At 47.3% G+C, this 17,896-nt stretch overlaps 1 protein-coding gene across 1 annotated transcript in view; it reads left to right on the top strand.

Moving 5' to 3' along the window:
• The first annotated feature begins 2,051 nt into the window (after window positions 1-2,051).
• The window catches only part of GLP2R (glucagon like peptide 2 receptor), a 52,556-nt gene continuing 36,711 nt past the window's right edge, over window positions 2,052-17,896 (top strand). The window contains exons 1-4 of the mRNA XM_036927749.2: window positions 2,052-2,482; window positions 7,008-7,095; window positions 9,067-9,171; window positions 13,722-13,843. Of these exons, the coding sequence (XP_036783644.2) occupies window positions 2,111-2,482; window positions 7,008-7,095; window positions 9,067-9,171; window positions 13,722-13,843 (687 nt within the window). The 5' untranslated portion in view covers window positions 2,052-2,110. The remainder of the gene's footprint in view (window positions 2,483-7,007; window positions 7,096-9,066; window positions 9,172-13,721; window positions 13,844-17,896) is intronic.

The raw sequence follows: 17,896 nt of genomic DNA, 5'->3' as shown, positions 1-17,896 counted from the left end.
TGGGTGGGTATCTGGGTGAGACTGCCCCACCCTTGCCTTTTGCACTGATCAGGGTCTTCAAGGTTGGGTTCCAGAAATGGGGAACCCAAGGCTCTCACAGCCTGTTCTTCCCATGGCCCTGCAGAAAAGGGACGGCCAAGGACAACTCCCTGGTCCAGGGACTCAGAGACTCAAGGAACAAGCACCCTGCTTGAGGGACTATGTCCTTGCAGAATAGGGGAAGGCAGTGTGCACCCCACATGGTGCAGAATTCAGCACCATCCCAAGGCCTCAAACGCTGGCAGGCCGAGCCCTTGGCACCATCACCCATAACCTCGCCAGGGGGCACTGCAGAGGTGGTGACGCTCAGGACGCTTCAGCTGATTTTGGGCAGAAGGCTCTGATGAAGCCGTGAGAGGAGTGACAAGATTCCACAGGGCAGCAGAGATATTCCATGAGGAGCCTCCAGATATAACCGAGACTCCACCAGCTTGGGCAGCTGGAAGAACAGGGCACTGCCAGCTGGGTCTGCCTGTACTCCCCTGCCGGTGAAGCCGAGGACCTGTGCCCTGCGCCATCAGCTCCTGCTCTGCGTGCCTGTCATGGTCTGTCGCCCGTCTTGTGGGAAGAGGAGTTACCGTGTTTCATCACTAGATGGCATCCGCCCGACGGACAGGGAAGCCGTGTCCCTTCAGAGAAAGGATGCTTCTGAGAAAAAGTTCAAAGAGATTGGATAGAATAGTCTTTCCAAGCAGGCACGTCCTTTGCCAGCATGCACCTTGGAAGATAATCTGTAATGGGCAGTCACAGAATAGTTTTACAACATCTCAAAAGGATCGCAGCCCATCACTCCCTCTGTCACTTCATTCTAGTCTCTGTTGTCCCAAAGAGACAACCACACTGAGTACAGAGGTCACGTCGTTATAAGAGTAAATTCGAGGGTCTTTGTTCATTATGAGCATTTTTCCGCTAAGGTTTAAAATCTTGCCACATGGGGTTTTTAAGATCTCCAAGGATTTCTATTATATGATGCTCACTTGTTTTTGCCTAACTGTTCAGAATTCACCCAGATAAGTTAACCAAGATGAGCTCCTGTGGTTCAACTTGAATGAAAAAAAAAACGAAATGAAAATATGATCTTCTTATCTCTAGCTGACCTCCATTTCAACCAGTCAGGACATCTTCCACCTGCGCCTGGATTCCAGAGGCTGGGAAGACTTAGAAGGGGAATTTGGGAGCTGGACAAGGAGAGGTAGGGAGAGAAGGGCCATGCAGAGCCTTTCCTAGCCTCCCTAGAGAAAGGATCTCATCTAGAGAGTTAGGATAAGATATGGGGCCTTACCAGGTAGACCATTCTGGTCAGAAGACCTGGGGACCCTGGCTTTGCCAGTTACTTGCTGTGTGGCCTTAGGCAAACAACCTAACCTCTCTGAACCTCAGTTCCCAGATGGGTAGTGGGGAAATTATCATACCCTCACAAGGCTATTGTGAAGATGAATGAAATAAGACATTGGGTGCCAGGTTTTATAAATGTGAAGTGTGGTGAGAAAATAGGTTAGTTAGCCAGTGATGGATCGGGGACTCCAAAAAAGGATCAGCCAGGTGGACAGAACAACATTTGCTCACAAGTGGACAATCAAGAGGAGCGTTTGCCTTCAGCATGTCGTTTTGCTCTTGTGTAGACGGAACTTGAGTCGCTGGTTACAGCTTTGCTTCAGGCCCTGGGGTTGGGAGCTGCTCCCTCTTGGGCCAGGCAACTGTCTCTCTTGAAGTCTTGGTATAAACAGGGCCCAGAGGAGGAGGCCCTGCCTTTGTGGCTGGGCTCAGCCTGGCCTGGACAAGCTTAATGCCTTGTTGAGAAACGTCCCCTGTCGTGCAGATGCCCACCTCGAAACTGGCTTGAGGCCCTTGCTGTCCGGTCAGCTGTTCCTAGGCGGCTCCGACCTGAGCCTGCCCCGCCCCGGTCTTGTGCACTGAGCAGGGCTTCGTGGGTGGAACCCACTGACCGCCCTGCTTTTTCTCCTTGGCGGCCTTTGCCGAGGAAGTTCCAGGGACACAGCTGACTTGAGGGAGGTCTGGGAAAAATCTTCTCGCCTTTGGGGGGGCCGGGGCGGGGGACGAGCCACTGTTGATGAGAAACTGTGGAGATGCAGTAGACTGCTCTAGACCGGCTCAGAAACTCTCTGAGCGGCGTGGAGAGAACTGTGCAAACACTTCCTCACTGTACACAGAGGAATGCGAGACAAGGCTGCCCGTGGTACATCTTGGACCGCCGGAGGGATGTGCCCACACTTGTGAACGTGCAGCGAGGGAGATGAGGCCGGAATCGAGCAGGACAGCACCCAGGAGGAGGAAGGGGAGGCCTCTGCCTGGAGCTCACATGCTGCCCACGGGCACCCCTGCTGCCCGGGGGGCCTGGCCTCTCCTCCGCCACAGCAAGCATTCCCTCTGGACCCCCGCGAGGCCCTTCCATGCCCTGCTGCTGCTGGTTTCCGTCAAGCAAGTAAGAGCAATTTATTGTTATTAGTATTGTTATTGCTATTCTATTTGCTATTGTATCAGTTCTGCACAGTTTGGAAAACAAAACAGTCTTAAGACAATAATGCAACCATAACCCTCGTGTTCAGGAGTAATCACTGTTAATATTTTGGCATGTTTTCCTCAAATCCCTTTTCTAGGCATTTTGTTTAACAGTTAACATTACGATGCCTAAAACATTTTGTATCCTGGCTCCCCCTTTACATCATAGTACAAGCATTTTCCTGTGTCACTGTGAGCTCTGTAAGTAGCAATGGACCTTGTGCATCTGACTCCCTATCTGCTTTACCACTCACTCAGGTTTGAGGATTTAGGTGGTAAGGATAGTGTTTCATTTTTCTTTTTCTTTCCTTCTTTCCCCATTGCTTCCTACCTTCCTTCCCTCCTTCCTTCCTTTCCTCTTAATCTGAAAATATAGAAAGCTTATTGTTTAAGAAACAAACTTATAAAATCTACAGAAAAATAAGTACTAACTACAGAACACTGTAACCCCAGCACCTAGAGATCACGTATGTTCACCATTTGGGGTTTCTACTTCCAGACATTTTTCTACCATTTATTTACATATAGTTTTTTAAAACAAACCTAAGATCTGCTATGAATATTATCTTGGCACCTGCCTTTTTCTTAACAAAATACACTAACACAAGCTAACATTTTTACTGAACACTTACTATGTGCTGGGTCTGGTGTCAGGAGCCTCCCTTGTATTATCTCATTTCCTGCCTTCTGCTACCCTGCAAAGGAGGGTCTCCTGTCAATCCCATTTTATAGATGAGGAGCTGAGTCTTGGGGAGGTGGAGCCACATTTTTCTATGTCAGCAAATGTAGCTCCACGGCATGATATTTATAGTCCTCAGGGATGTGTTATGATGTACATAACTATCGTTTTTAGTTGGGCATGCTGGTAGTTTGTTTTATTCTTATCCAGGAGAATTAGACCTTTGCCCTTCTTTTTTCAAGGTTCCATTTTTATTCTGGACCATGATGTGAAGGAACCCCATTTCCACTCATCTGAGTAAAGGAAGTGCCCTGAGGAATGGTTCTCTTCTTCCCTTGGTCCGAGGACTGAGTTAATCCCTGTTTGCAGCCTCTGAATGCTAAATCCCTCCTGCCCCCATAGAAGGGACACTGTGGCACCAGAGCTCATTTTGTTCACCTTCTCAGCCTTTCCTTGGTGCTAACCCAGGACTAGACAGGCAGAGAAAACCCCTACCAAATTCTTTGCATCCAAATTCTCCCCAAGGCTGTCTTCAAGCCCTCACCCACCATAGAGGTGAGCCCAGTCAGCAGTTTCATGGAATTCTTGCCAAAATGGCAACCTCTCGGTGAGTGACCAGAACATTCCTGAGGGGCAGCTGGCCCTGAACTGCTGCCTGCCCCAGGACTGAACCGGTCAGGGGCCGACAGTTGTTGTCAGGAGGGTTGATATAGGGATCTCACCATTGCTTCAGTTTTCAGAGTGTCTCATATTAAAACCGAATATATTCAGCTCCTTGTCTGGTTCCGTTCACCTGCCCACAACCATGTAGTGATGGCCTGTTAGGGACCAAGCCTCGCTGCAGCACTTTGCATTTTACTCATCTTGCTCCAAGCCTTCACTCTGGCATGTTCAGACTTAATAATGTGCCTGTTAGCACCATCCCTCCCACCACTGCCACCCAGAACCACCTGTTTCCAGAATCCCTTTGCTCTCTCTGTCTTCCCATGTGTGTCTATAATCCTGATGACACTCCTGTTGACTCGCCATCATCAACCCCTTTTGGTTCCTCTTGGTTCCGGGAAGACATTGCCGAACCCATTTTACAGGCGGGGAAATTCGCAGGAGTTGAATGATCGCCTGAGGTCGTGTAGCTCTTGAGCAGTGGAGCCATTGTGTCTACCCAGGCTACTTGAAGTCCTGAGCTCCTTTTCCTTAGCATTCCTTGGAAGCTGTTGACATAGGAATATTTATGTCACAACTGCAAAATCTGCAGTGCCTCAGACTTGCTCAGGAAGCTCACAGAGCCACACCTTGCCCTTCACTCTGGCATGTTCATAATCAATAATGCGCACTGTCCCCCCCAACCTCTGACCCAGAACCTGTTTTCAGAGCAAATTTGCTCTCTCTGCCCTCCTGTGCAGATCTAAAATCCTGATGACACTCCTCCTGGTTCCCCATCTTAAAACCCATATTCTTTCTCCAGTTGTTTATATTACAAGGCTTTGCATAGACTTTCATGATGAATTTTGCTCATAGATGCTTTCCCTGCATGGAATACAAATGACCGTGGCGTGCTTTCTGGCAGGAAGTCTTCATAAAACTCACTTAATGAGAAATTCTCAGGGATAGTTTAGTTTCTAAATTCAAACAGGGAACTAGTGCTATTCTCCCCACCCCCTACCTGTGCTCATTTAAGTTAATTAACAGTTGCTTCGGTATCAAAAAACATAAGACTCAAGACTTTGAGAAGTGAATTTGCAGCTCTTTCACATACTGTTGATGGGAGTATAAAAAGGTGCGTATTTTAAATTTTTTAAATTTTGGCAAGGATAGCTGGGCAGTACATTATCAAAGCCCTTTTAAAAAGTGCATACTTTTCTGACCCAGAAATTCCAGCTCAAAGAATTCCTCCTGAGAAAATAAAAATGTGCTGAAAGGTTTAACTGAATATTTTCATCACAACATCATTTATATTAGTAAACATCTAAAATAACATAGATGTTCAAGGCTAGAGGATTTAATAAATAAATTATATCACATTCATTCACAGAACATTAGGTAGCTGTCAAAATGGTGTTTTAGAAGGATAGTTCTTGAAATGGATCTATATTCACATATATTATGAAAGAAGGCTACAAAACAATATGATTTCCTATTTGGTTAAGATAAAAAAGAAGAGAAAAAGGGTGTATGTGTACAGAGAGGAGACTCTGAAAGGAGATGGGATTTCTGAGTAATAAGATTATTATTCCACTGTCTCCTCCTTTTGCTTATGTATACTTTTTATTTTATTTACAGAGAACTGTATTTCTTCTCTAACAAAGGGTAGTAGATTTATTTAAAGCAAATCAACAGAAGGCTTTCCCCCACATTCTGCAATCCCTTCTCAGCCAGGTTGGTCATTGATGCTGGTTGTCTGTGCAAGGGAAAGAGGCATCAAAACATTTTCAGTTAGAAAACCTCCCCTCAGCTATCCCCTTTTCCCCAGTACTTAATTTGGATCTGGCTATGACTGAGCTTGGATTTGCCTCTTGGGTTTTGGCATCTTTAGGACAAGTATCCGAGGAGACAGTTTGGCCCCCTGGACTCACCAAATCCAGTGCTTTTCAGGTTTTTTCTTCTGCTTTTGGCCCTGGCCACTAGTTATATCAAAAGGAAGGGGATAGGATAATATAAGTCCAGGGACAGCTCATGTATGTGACAGATCTTATTGTCCCTTCAGTAGCCCGTTTCAGTGAGGTCCCTATGGGCAGAAACAGTACTTTATCCAAGACAGAATCTTACTTTGGTGACTTGGAGGATTGTGAAAGCTTACCTGCAGAATTTGTAAAAATAATGTAGAGTCAGTTGTGGTCTCATTAGGATGTTTAATTCCTTAAACAATGTGTTAATAAACTTCCTCTTGCCTCTTGTGCCATAACTCAGAGAGAGACAGTATTAAGGGAGACTCACAACCCATTGGAAGCTGAAGCTGATACATGCCAGTTATTTCATCATCATCATCATCAGTGTTTGTTGTCTAGTCGCATGGTTCCCACACTGTGCTCTCTGATGCCGCAAGGCACTGCTGTGAGTTCACAGGGGTGTGTCAGATATTTTAATTTCTCGAGGGAAGCAGAGTGACACATGACGTGTGCCAGACAGTGTGCAAATTATCATGCTTCATTTCTTCTGGTGGTGTGGTATCTTTGCAAAGCTGAGTTTTCTGCAGTTGCTGTAATAAAAAGCAAGTACCATGCAAAAATCAGTGTGCAACAGAACGAAGGTGGTAGTGTCCAACCTGATTCTCAGGTTCAGCTCTAGCCTAATGACCCCTGGTCATCTTTGACCACCCCTGTCACTGATGTCTCAAGCTAGTAACCCTTCTCTTTAGTGCCTGTGACCCCACACCCAGCTCTTCTCTGACACATTATTGAGCCTCTCCTCATACAATGCTTCTCTTTGTGGGGTCCACGTAGTGTAAGGGCATGCAACTATTCATCTGGTAGTGTGTGAAACTTAGGGATGAATATACCATGTCCTCTTGAACTGTCAACCTCACTTGAAGATTTTGAAAACCAATTTTTGTATTTGTATTAAAACCAGTAAGATTAGATTAGGGGATGAATGGAAAATTTGTGTGTATCTTCAAGATAGAACATGTGATGCCAAAGAAATTCTGTTTCTTGGTGCAGGCCGTTAATGGGCCCCTCAGTGGGAAAGTTTGAGGGAATGGTGGTGTAAGATGAATATGAGGCCACCTCTGTGTTTGCAGCTAACTGGGGTCACCATGGTTGTTTCTGTTCAGGTAACAGGATCTCTTCTTGAGGAGACAACTCAGAAGTGGGCTCAGTACAAGGAGAAGTGCCTGAAAGATTTACTCAAGGAAGCTTCTGGTAAGCACATGTGTTGGGTATCTGTGGCTACATGACAAAAAAGCTCCAAAGCTTAGGGGCTTAAAACAACAATAACAGTCATTTTTAACTCTCCCAGTTTCTGCAGATCAGTAATTCAGACAGGGCACATTAGGGATGGCTTGTTTTTGCTCGGCAATGTCTGTAGTTTAGCTGGAAAACTCAAAGGCTGGGAGCTGGCCACATCGGAAGGCCCCTTCACTCCCACATTTGTGGGCTGCTGCTGGCTCTCAGATGAGAACTGAGCTGGGGCTTTTGGCCGTAACACTTCCATATGGCCTCTCCGCATGGCCTGGGCTTCCTGCCAGCATGGCCGCTGGGATCCCTGGGCAAGCCTGCCCAGGGGCTATGTTGCCTTTTATGACAAGCCTCAGAAGCCATTTGCTCCATGTCCAGTTGGGCCAGGAAGTAACAAAGGCCTATCCAGGTTCAAGGTGAGGGGAGATAGGCCCCTTCCTCTCACTGTAAAAGAGTGTGTGAGGCGGGATACGCATGGGTGAGCCCATCTCTGATAAAAGCCGTCAGTCACTGCGCACTCAGCGCCTGATCACATGACATGAGCAACATGAGATTGTCCTGGGTCTCCACTGGGGGGGTGGGTAGGGGTCCTCAGTCTCCCAGGGTGTGAACTGGATCTCAGTCCTAATGCTTGTCTGGGTCTCTGCTAAACTTAGAGCATTCGTTAATAGTTTGGTCAGTCCGTGGCCTCTCCTGCTTACATGCTGACTCTGCAGGCATCTAGATTTTTTTTTTTTTTTTAAATAAGGATACTTGGCCCATTGCCTCTGAGACTGGAGACTGTGGATGCAAGCCGGCCCCTCCTTGTCCTCCAAGCTTCTTCAGGATCATTTCATTCAGTGACCCAGAGGTTGACAGGATATCACACACTCTGTGTTCCTTTTCCTGACCCAAAGGCAGTCCCAGCCTTCAAGTCATACCCTCTCCCACTAAATATTCCTTCAGCCTGGGCAGGTGGCAATCAAAGCTTGCTATCCATTGCAAGAACCATCCCCCCCACTTTAGGGAGCACTGCTTCTGAGTCAAAGTAGGCAGGTCCTTTTTATGTGGAATCACGCTGTGAGTGGGACAGACAGGTGAGCACCACCTCCCACAGACCCAGTGCTGACACTTGGCCGTGAGATCCACAAGGCACCCCGGGCCAGGTCGTGACCTCGCACATGTGCGTTTGGTGGTTCACCGCAAGTGGCCCCAAGCTCCAGCCCTAATAAGGAGGAGAAAGCAAGGGAAGTGATGCCTGGTTTCCAAGAGTGAGACACTTGCAATATGGGCATTTGGGACCCTGCCTGAAACCCCATCATAAGGCTGTCTTATGTTTATAGCTTCTCATTGCCACCTTCTAGGGTGTAAATCATCCCCTGGGTCTGTGATGGTCTGAATATTTCATAATGATCACTGGGTTAGTCCTCAGATGGAGAAGTGTGGCCTGATCACGCTGTGTCTGATCCATGGGACCAGGAACCTCAGGGCGGCAGATGCCCTCCTGCCTGCTGGTCCTTCAGCACATTTCACAGGAAGGGTGTTCCAGGATCTCACTTGTGAAGGTTTGACAGTAATTTAGTTAATTGTGGAAGATAAGGCACTGCTGAACCTCCACGGGTCCTCCTCACCCTGAATTTCCGTGAGAGTTCAGTTCGTGTGAAATAAACCAATGTCGGCGTGACGTGCACAGTGACGGAACTGGTGGACCGCTGCCAGAGGTCAGGTCGGGCAGAGGAAGCCACAGTGCTTGGGGCTGATCAAGCATTCCTGTCCTCCCCAAAGCGCTCCTCATCCTGGACCCATCTGGAGAGTGGGACTCCCGTGCTGGTCCCTGCATGGGTTTTACCGGCTTCCCATACCAGAAAGCTGGCGCTGGGCTCCTGGGACCCCTGCTCCAGCAGAGGACTTGGTGCACCAGTGCTGCTGCTTACTGGAACCCTATTCTCTCTGCAGGCATATTTTGTAATGGGACCTTTGATCAGTACGTGTGCTGGCCTCATTCCTCCCCAGGAAACGTCTCTGTTCCTTGCCCTTCATACTTACCATGGTGGCGTGAAGGTAATGAGCCTTATTTTACCATTTTCTGACAGTTTCGTTAAAGACTAGTCCCTCCTGGGTAGAGAGCTCACTCTGACCACACTTTTCTCCTGTCCTCTTCTCCCACAGGTCTCCTTCTAAGCTGTCAGGAATATAGCTTCTGTTCTCTCTCTGCTTCTCCTCTTGTCTCCTTGGAGCTCTTCTGTGCCTGGATGTTTCATGAATATAATAGTCCTCTTTTCTTTCAAGATTACAGAGTCCACTGTGGCCTCTTATTACACTGATGGACAGTGACTTCAATGGGGCATGGGGGGGACTTGACAATATGGGTGAATGTAGTAAGTAATAACCAGTGTTTTTCATACGAAACCTTCATAAGAGTGTATGTCAATGATACCTTAATAAAAAAAAAAATCCAGAGTCCAGGCCTGGGTACTGCAGAATTTGCTGCAGTGTGGGTCATCATAGGGGGAAAGATTGGGAAGCTCACATCCACAACTTCTGGCTTGTCAGATGAGGAGGAGAGGTGTCAAAACTACCCCACAATAGCTTTGGAGGGAGGTGGTCTTGGAACAGGTGTTTTTAAGCTCCATGCAATGAGGTTGGAGAATTTAACCATTCCTGATCCTGCTTCAAGGACGTGACCATTATTTAGGACTCCAGGGTGATAGCCCACCGCACCTGCCCCAGCAGCCCCGCCTCTCATTTGCTTTATTCTGGAAGGGGAGGGCCGCAGTTACTGGTTAGAACCCTTCTGCCTTTGACCAGAGACCAGCTAAGAAACAGGTAAAACTATTCTCATGAGATATAAGTAGTTGCAAAGTTCCAGGTAAAACAAAGTGAGAATGGGTTTCTGAGAAGGGGAGATGGTGATATTTTGTATTTCCTTTCAGCCCAATAAATCATCACATCAGTTAAAATTTGGTGCCCATGTTTTGAGGCCTCTGGGAGAGTTTTGCAGGAAGATGCTTTTCTGGATGGAAGAGCTAGTGACACATTATAGGGAAGCGTCCTTTGATGAAATCCAGTGAAACCAATCCAGGAGGTGGGAGGACATGAGGTTTAAGGGAAGGTGGAAGGGAAGATGCTAGAAAGTTTGCTGCTCAGAAAGGATCTGGACGACTCAGGCAAGCAGCCCCTGTGGGTGCCAGCTCAGTGAGGTACAAACAGCCCTGGGTGTAGCAAGGCTTAAGCCCATCCCTCTATTTTACACACTTAGATTTTGGGCAAGTTCCCAGAGCCCTCTGAACGGTGATTTTCTTGACTGTAACATGAAGTGAATAATAGACAACTTTTAAGGTTAAGTTGAGGAATGAACAAGAAAACAGGCACAGAGTCAGCACACAGTGGGTGTCTCATAAATGGGAATTGAGGCTGAACCCAAGGTCAAGCCCCTTGATTCCTTCTGGTCTCTAAGGATTCAAATGTCCACAAGGATCCCTCAAGGGCATAAGAAACAGACACTACCAGCCAGCCCCACTGTCTGCCTGTTCCTCCCCAAGAGCTAAAAACACAAGTCCATTCCACTTAAAGAGAAAAAGTAGTCAAATATCTAAGCTTACAAAGAAGTTGAATTAAGGGCTTAAAGAACTGTGAGTCAGGAGAGGGGGTTCTGGGTTTCTGGAGTGTCCTAAAGGGGGTAGGATTCACAAAAGGTAGGAAGTCACTCTTTCACTCAACATCTTGTGTATTAAATCTTAGAATCCAAAAGGGTCCCTGCTGTACTGAGAATGTGGAACCAACAGAGAGTTTAGAGGGGAGATGGTAGGCAAGAATGCTGTGGCTGTTGCAGTAACAAGCATAGGGCATGGAATGGGGTGTGTGATGTGAAGACAGGTTTCCTGATTGTGCGGAAATTGTGTGTTACACAAAGGATTTAAAACTTATCTCTGGAGAGAACGGTTGCATGGAGGCGCTGAGGCCCAGGGACAGAGTAAGACTTGTGGTCTAGGGAGATGACGTGGCTAGCCTGTGGCTGTTGGATTGAGGAATGGCGGCAGGGTGGGGAGGTGATTTTGGAAGCTCCTGCAGTGTCCAGAAAAAGAGGTGATGAGGTGTGGGTTCAGGAAGAGGCAAGAGGCTGGAAGAAGAGGGAAGAGGAAAGAAAATCCTGGAGGTGGGACAGTCAAGACTCGTCATCACACGAAGTGGGCATTGAGGGACAGAGAAGAGGGGCCACTGGACGAGGGTCACCATGCTCCATCCCACCTGGCCTGCCCACACTCACCCCTGCTGCCCATCCCCACCCCGGCTCCTCCCCGGCCCCTGCCTCAGTGGAGCCCCTTCCAGCCACCTCCACAACGCTTTCTAAAATGCACCTTGGATTCTGTTGGCCCCACCACCACCACCTCTCAGTGGTGGACAAGACCTCCTGCCACTCGGCCTCTCTGACCTCTCCGGCATTTTCTCCCACGTCTGCTCCTGTCAAACGACAACTCCCAGGTTCTACACCTGCCCAGCTATTCCCACCCAGGGTCTGCGCTCACACTTCCCACCACTGTGTGCCTCAAACTTCTACCGACAGCTTCCTATCTAGAAGCCCAGCTTTAATTCTCATCTCAAAACGTTCATTCTTCTAGAAAATTTCTCATATTACTCCCCGTGAGGACATCAGCCCCCTGCTTTCTGAGGCCTCTTATGTACCTGAGCCATCCTCAGCATTTACAACACCTTATGGCACTTCTGTTTGCAAGTCTCCTCCCCCCACTAGACCTGGAGCCATGCTCCTCCGGCTGTGCGTGCCCAGCACACAGCGTTATGGCCAGCACGGAGATCGCAAGTGTCAGGTGACATTACTGTCATTCACTCATTCAGCAAATACTCACTGAGCACCTACCATGTGCCGGGCATTGTTTTAAGTGCCTGGGATACATCAGTGACCGGAACAGAATAAAACCCTCTCCTTGTGGGGCTCACATTCTAGCAGCAGAGAAAGGCAATAATCAAGAAACATCACAAATAAGTAGAGTAGAGAGTATGTTTGAATGTGATAAGTTTTAAATAAGATAGAGTGGGTGGGGGAGGGAGAGACTGGGAGGGCTGCTGTGGGGAGAGGGGTTACCATTGTAGACTGGGTGATCATGGAGGGCTTCATGACAAGGTGATGCTTTGGTGAAAATGTAAAGGAGGTGAAGGATTTAGCCAGTAAGGGAAGAGTGCTCAGCAGGGAAGGAGACAGTGAAAATTGTGTGCTGTTTGGGGAGCATGTCTGGTGTGTTTCACAAAAAGCAAGGAGACCACAGTGGCTGGAGTAAAAGGCAAAGAGAAGCAATAGGGGTCTGGGTTAGTGGGGGTTGGGGCCAGCATTTATAGGGCTTTGGGGGAGGTCGTAGAAGGACTCTTGCTTGTTTTCAGAGGGCCTGTGGAAGATTTTGAGAGGCATGACATGATGTGATTAGCATTTCACTCTGCCCGCTGTGACTCCTGGGTTAACTGTAGAGTACTGGAGGAGTCGGCAGTGATCCAGGTGAGAGATAATGGGGGTTCCAGTTAGGCTCATAGCAGGAGGTGAAAAGCAGCGCTCAGATTCTGGATTTATTTGAAGGTAGAGCAGACAGGATGGCTGATGGATACCAGATGAAAAGTCTGAGATACAGGAAGAAAGAAGGCACAACTCCAAGGTCCTGGGCCAGAGGACTGGGAAGATGGGTTTGCCATCAACTGAAGTGAGAATACATGTGGGCGGAGCAGGTGTGAGGAGAAGATGAAGAGTTTAGTGTAGGGCGTGTTGCTTGAAGAGTTTAGTGTAGGGCATGTTGCTTGAGAGATCGGTTGGACACCCTAGTGAAGCTTTCAGGTAGATGGACGTACAATGTGGGTGTCCATCAATCAAATGCAGCCAACAGTTACTGTTGGCCCACTATGTGCAGGGTCAGGAGTAGGAAGTTCCAACAAATTTCCATTTCTCTTTAGCAACTCCAGTTGCTGATCAGCCAGGTGGGAGTGGATCCATTTGCGGAAGGGTTCCTGGAATAATAGATGTGACCATGTTGCAATAGCCATGATCATGGTAGAGCACTTTGTCTGTCACCTGCCCCCCGCAAACACACACACATTATGCATCTCCTCCAAACTGCAGAGAGTCGATAGCATTATTGTCCCCAGCTCCCAAAGAAGAAACCAGAAGGCTTAGAGATTGTGCTCACCCCACGCAAGGCCACAAAGCTCGCAGGTGGCAGAGCAGGCTTCGTCCACCACTTCCTCTTCTTCATCAGGAAGAGATGCCCCACTGAGCAAGTGCCAGGACACCTCAGGCCTGCGTCTCCCAGCTGGCCTGCACCTTGGTGGGGTAGCACATCTCTGAGTCACCAGGGACTGTTCTAGCTCCTGACACTTTGAGTAAACACAGCAGACATTAGCGGATCATGGTTTGTTATGAAATGTAGAGGTTTCCGTGTTTTTCTTTCCATCCCAAATAAACAGTAGGGATGCTAATGAGCTCCGCAAAAGGAAGTGAAAATGCCTTTTCCCTGGGATTTTCCACAGCTTTGCAGTGGGGACTGGGGCCTTCCCACGTGCTCGGGGCGCCGGCTGCGTGTTCTGACCTTCTCCCGAGCTGTGTTTACTTTTAGAGAACTCAGGAAAGGCCTACAGACACTGCTTGGCCCAGGGTGCTTGGCAGACACTGGAGAACTCCACAGATATTTGGCAGGATGACTCCGAATGCTCCGAGAACCACAGCTTCAAACAAAACGTGAGTCTGCTTGGCTCAGTGATAAAATGCCTCAGGGCCCCAAATGCTCCCTGTCTGGACACCCCCAAGACCAGTCAGCTTTAGGGGTCACACAAAGAGCCTTCTCCCAGCTTGTCTGCCCCAGACTCACCTGGGGAAGGTCCACAGTCATATGAAACAGCAAGCCCTGTGCCAGCCACTGAATTTCTTCTACTGCTAGGGTGAAAGATGAACCCCAAGGGCAGTCAGCCTTCCAGCAGTGGTGCTAACCTTTGCACTTGCTGTTCCCTCTTCCTGGAACACCTTTCCAGCTCTTCTGCAGCTTCTCCTCCTCATCATTCAGGCTGCAGTTCAATGTCTTGTTCAAAACGAAGCCACTCATCCAGAATGGTCTCCGGGGAAATTTCTACCAATCCCCCTGCCATTCCTACTTAGTTTCTTCACAGCGCCTGTCATTCTGACACTGCGTGCGTTAGCCTATGCTTTGCCAGTCCCCTCATTAGAATGAAACCTCAGTGAAGGGACTTGTGTGTCTTGAGGGAACACACACCCAGCACTGGGGTTGCAAGCTCAGGGCTGAGAGCCTGGCAGCCTGACTGCACATATGGATTCTTTGCTTCCTAGCTCTTCATACACAGACCCCTCACCTCTCTGGGCCTGTGGTTCCCCATCCATCCCCTGGTCCTGTTGATTGCATGTGATTACTGTGAGGATTTAAAGAGCTCATAGTCATACAATTTGCCTGCAAGAGCCTGACCCCTACTCAGCACACCGTAAGTCGGAGTGACTTCTCTGTCACCAGGACCCAGCGTCATAACTGGGCTGTAAATCATCGTAGCTGCTCAGCAAATGTTTGTCGGACGAACAAGCAAACCTATACCTCAGACTTCTCTCCACGCATCTTCTTTCCAGGGTCCTATTTTGCATCCCCTCTGGCACAGCTCTCTCCTTTTTCTGGTTGGTTGCTTGCTTTTCTACCCAAAGACCTCCAGTTTGTACAAATCCCACCCACCTTCCTTCAGAGTGACGTGCAAGAGGTGGCAGGGACAGGGAAAAGGTGTTTGGAAAGCAGACAGTTATCCAGAGTCGTGTTTTGGTCTCTTTCATATTCAGACAGGCTGTGAAGCACCTACTATGTGTTAGATTTTTTGCACTAAGCATTGAGGTAAACAGTGAGTAAGACACATACACTGCCTTCAAGGAGCCTTGAGCCTCAGGGGGCATAGGGACAAGGTGGAGACCTGAAGACTTGGGAGATTGCACAGCCAAATAGGGAGGTGGGTATTGTCAGTAGGCTTTGAAAGGGTAACTTCAGAAGCTGGAGAGAGGGTCCCAAATGGGGCCAGGCTGGAGGCGAGGGCAGGGGAAACAGGCAGGAGCCCTTGCAGTACCTCCACCCAGATATGGAGAGCATGCCAGCCGGGGTGGAAAGAAGAGGGATGCTGGATTTCCAGATAACCAAGGAGGTGCTGGGGTCAGAGAGAGGGGAGAGTCAAGGGCAGCAGAGATCTCAGGAGACCGGCTTGGGTCCGGGCGGAGCTCTGAAACGCCCTTTGTGAGGCGGGGATGTAGGACGAGTCCTCACCCTCTGTCTCTCCTGGGTTCTAGGTACTTCACTACCTAATTCTCTGCCCTGATGTGAGGCTGCAAACCATACCCCTCCTTCCCGCCCCCCCCGCAAGTTATGGCTGATTTCTTTCATAATTTAATTGGATTTTGAAATTCCTTAGTATTCTGAAGTCATTTTAACACTTTCCCATTGAATGCTAAAGGCAGTATAATAAAGCACTGTGGGTAGGGGGAAGTAAGGAGGGTAGTGTGAGAAACACCATCTGTGTGACGTAAGCCACACCTCTGCAAACATTCAGGAAACAGGGGTGATGACGCCATTGGTGCACAGGCCCCTGGTGAGGCTTGTGCAGGGCAAGCCTCGAACCTTGGATGTGGAGTGATTCGTTCATGTCCTGGCACCTCAGTTGCTCGATAGTTGCGGTGACTGCGTTTCTTGTCCTCAGAATGTCTTCCTTGGTCCCCGAAGGACACAACGCTCCACCTCCCCGGGCCTCCTTCTGGTCCACCCCTAGGGCTATGATCACAGTTGGCTTGTCTATGCCAACTTGGGTGTCTGGGGGTGGTTTTCTGCAGCTGCTACTTGGGTTTATTTTTTAAATATATAGAATTTCGTTTGATTTTCAAAAATAAATAAACTAGTTTTCTGTTACATGTGTATATGTATATATTTTATGTATATATACATGTGTATAAAATTTATATATGAAATATGCAAATATATTAAATACATAAAATATATTGTACACATGAAACATATATTTATATATAAAGATATATATATATATATCCAGTAAATTTTAATACTTTCAAGGTGGTCTTCGATTAATTTTTGGTGCCACTTACAAACTACTGTTTCAATGCCTTTTTACATTTTAAGTTGCATTAATATATTTAAGATTTTAAATGTTTTATCTATCTTCAGTGTTCATTGGAACAAGCAACTCTTCTTTAATTCTTAAATAATTCTAGGTCACTGAATGCATCGAGCTTCTCTGGTGACTTAAATTTCCTTGAATAAGTCAATACTATTTTTATGAAATTTCCTATTTAAACTTCAAGTCAAATACTTGTTGACATATGTCCTATTGGAATCACAATGCTAATACTCATCTGGTAATCTGTTATATCCTTTAAATGGTAATACCAATTACATAAAGATGGTGCAAATAATTTTGAAAACCTCTATGTGAGGGATGGATAGAAGGACAGATAGGTGAGGACACCTGTGAAGTGTGGATGGTGGGATGCAGGTGGTGGGAACATGGGTGTTCTTCAGAAGGTTCCTTCAATTGTGCTGTGTGCTTGACTATTGGGGTCGTAGCTCCCTCCTTCAGGTCCTCTGGGCGTTGGCATGTCCTTGCTTCTCCTGAGGATATCATACCCTCCCATCAGGCACAAAGAGCCTTCGTTGGATTCTCTACATCCCCAGGTTGGGATTCTTTCTAAACCTTCTTTAAAGTCTATTTCTTGAGTTGAAGTGACAGAGTTCTGTGTTCCTTATACAGTTTACCACGTGACAGGTCACTCCTCATAAAGGTATTGAAATGCTATGTGTGGTTGGCTCAGATTCAGTTTATCTCAAGAATTTGTCTGACTTTTGTCAAGGCCCCCAGCTCAGGATCATTGCATGCCCTGAATTAGGCAAATTCTAAATATTTCTCATCTCCCTTCCTGGACTAAACTGATTGAAAACAATGCCAAAGTCACGATTACATCAGAATGCCATCCACCCTTGGCCTAAGACGGGATGCACAAAAGGCTTTACATACAGTGGGCACTTTATATGCTGAATGGATTTTTCACAGTTGGAGTCAGTGGGTCTGGGGTGGGGCCTAGGAATCAATACTGGGACTAAAGTTGCCAGGAAGATTCTAAGTGCAGCCCAGCCTGGGGACTGAGGTGTCAGTGCAGAATTCACTGCAGGAGTGAGGGGCCTGCTGCTTTCTCTGGGCTCAGGTCTGCAGGGACCCAAGTCAGCGGACGGGGATGTCAAAACAAGATTTGGAAACTGCCCTTTCCAAGATAGGAAGTAAAGATTTCTCTCTTTAGAAAAATGAGGACAAGAGCATTGCCTCTTCTCTACTGCAAATAGCCATGGTTCCAAAAATTCAATTCAAATACTTAAAAAATTAACAACAACTTCTGGCCATGTTTACCTGTGTTTCTAATAGAGGGTTGAAATACTGCCCAAAAATGGTTAGTGTTAGTAAATCTTCGCCCTTTAGAGTTTTGGCAAATGCAGTATGTTATGTTCTTCCAACTGACTACACACAGGGGGTCCTTATGCACATTAAATGGTACTTTTAAAGGAGATTGTGTATGTGTATGTGTATGTGTGTGCACATGAGTGTGTGTGTGCCTGTGTGTGCATAAGCATTAACAAGTATGTTTAGATTTCCTGGTATAGAATTGTGTTTAATACTATTGAAATAAATTGAAATATCTTACCTTACTTTAAACTGTTTTCTTTGCCCTTAAAAAAGTGCTTTCTAAGTCTCAAAT

This window comes from Manis pentadactyla, chromosome 4 (assembly GCF_030020395.1).
Source record: "Manis pentadactyla isolate mManPen7 chromosome 4, mManPen7.hap1, whole genome shotgun sequence".
Taxonomy (NCBI): Eukaryota; Metazoa; Chordata; class Mammalia; order Pholidota; family Manidae; genus Manis; species Manis pentadactyla.
Note: the sequence above shows the minus strand (reverse complement) of the source record. Positions and strands in the feature narration are given on the sequence as shown.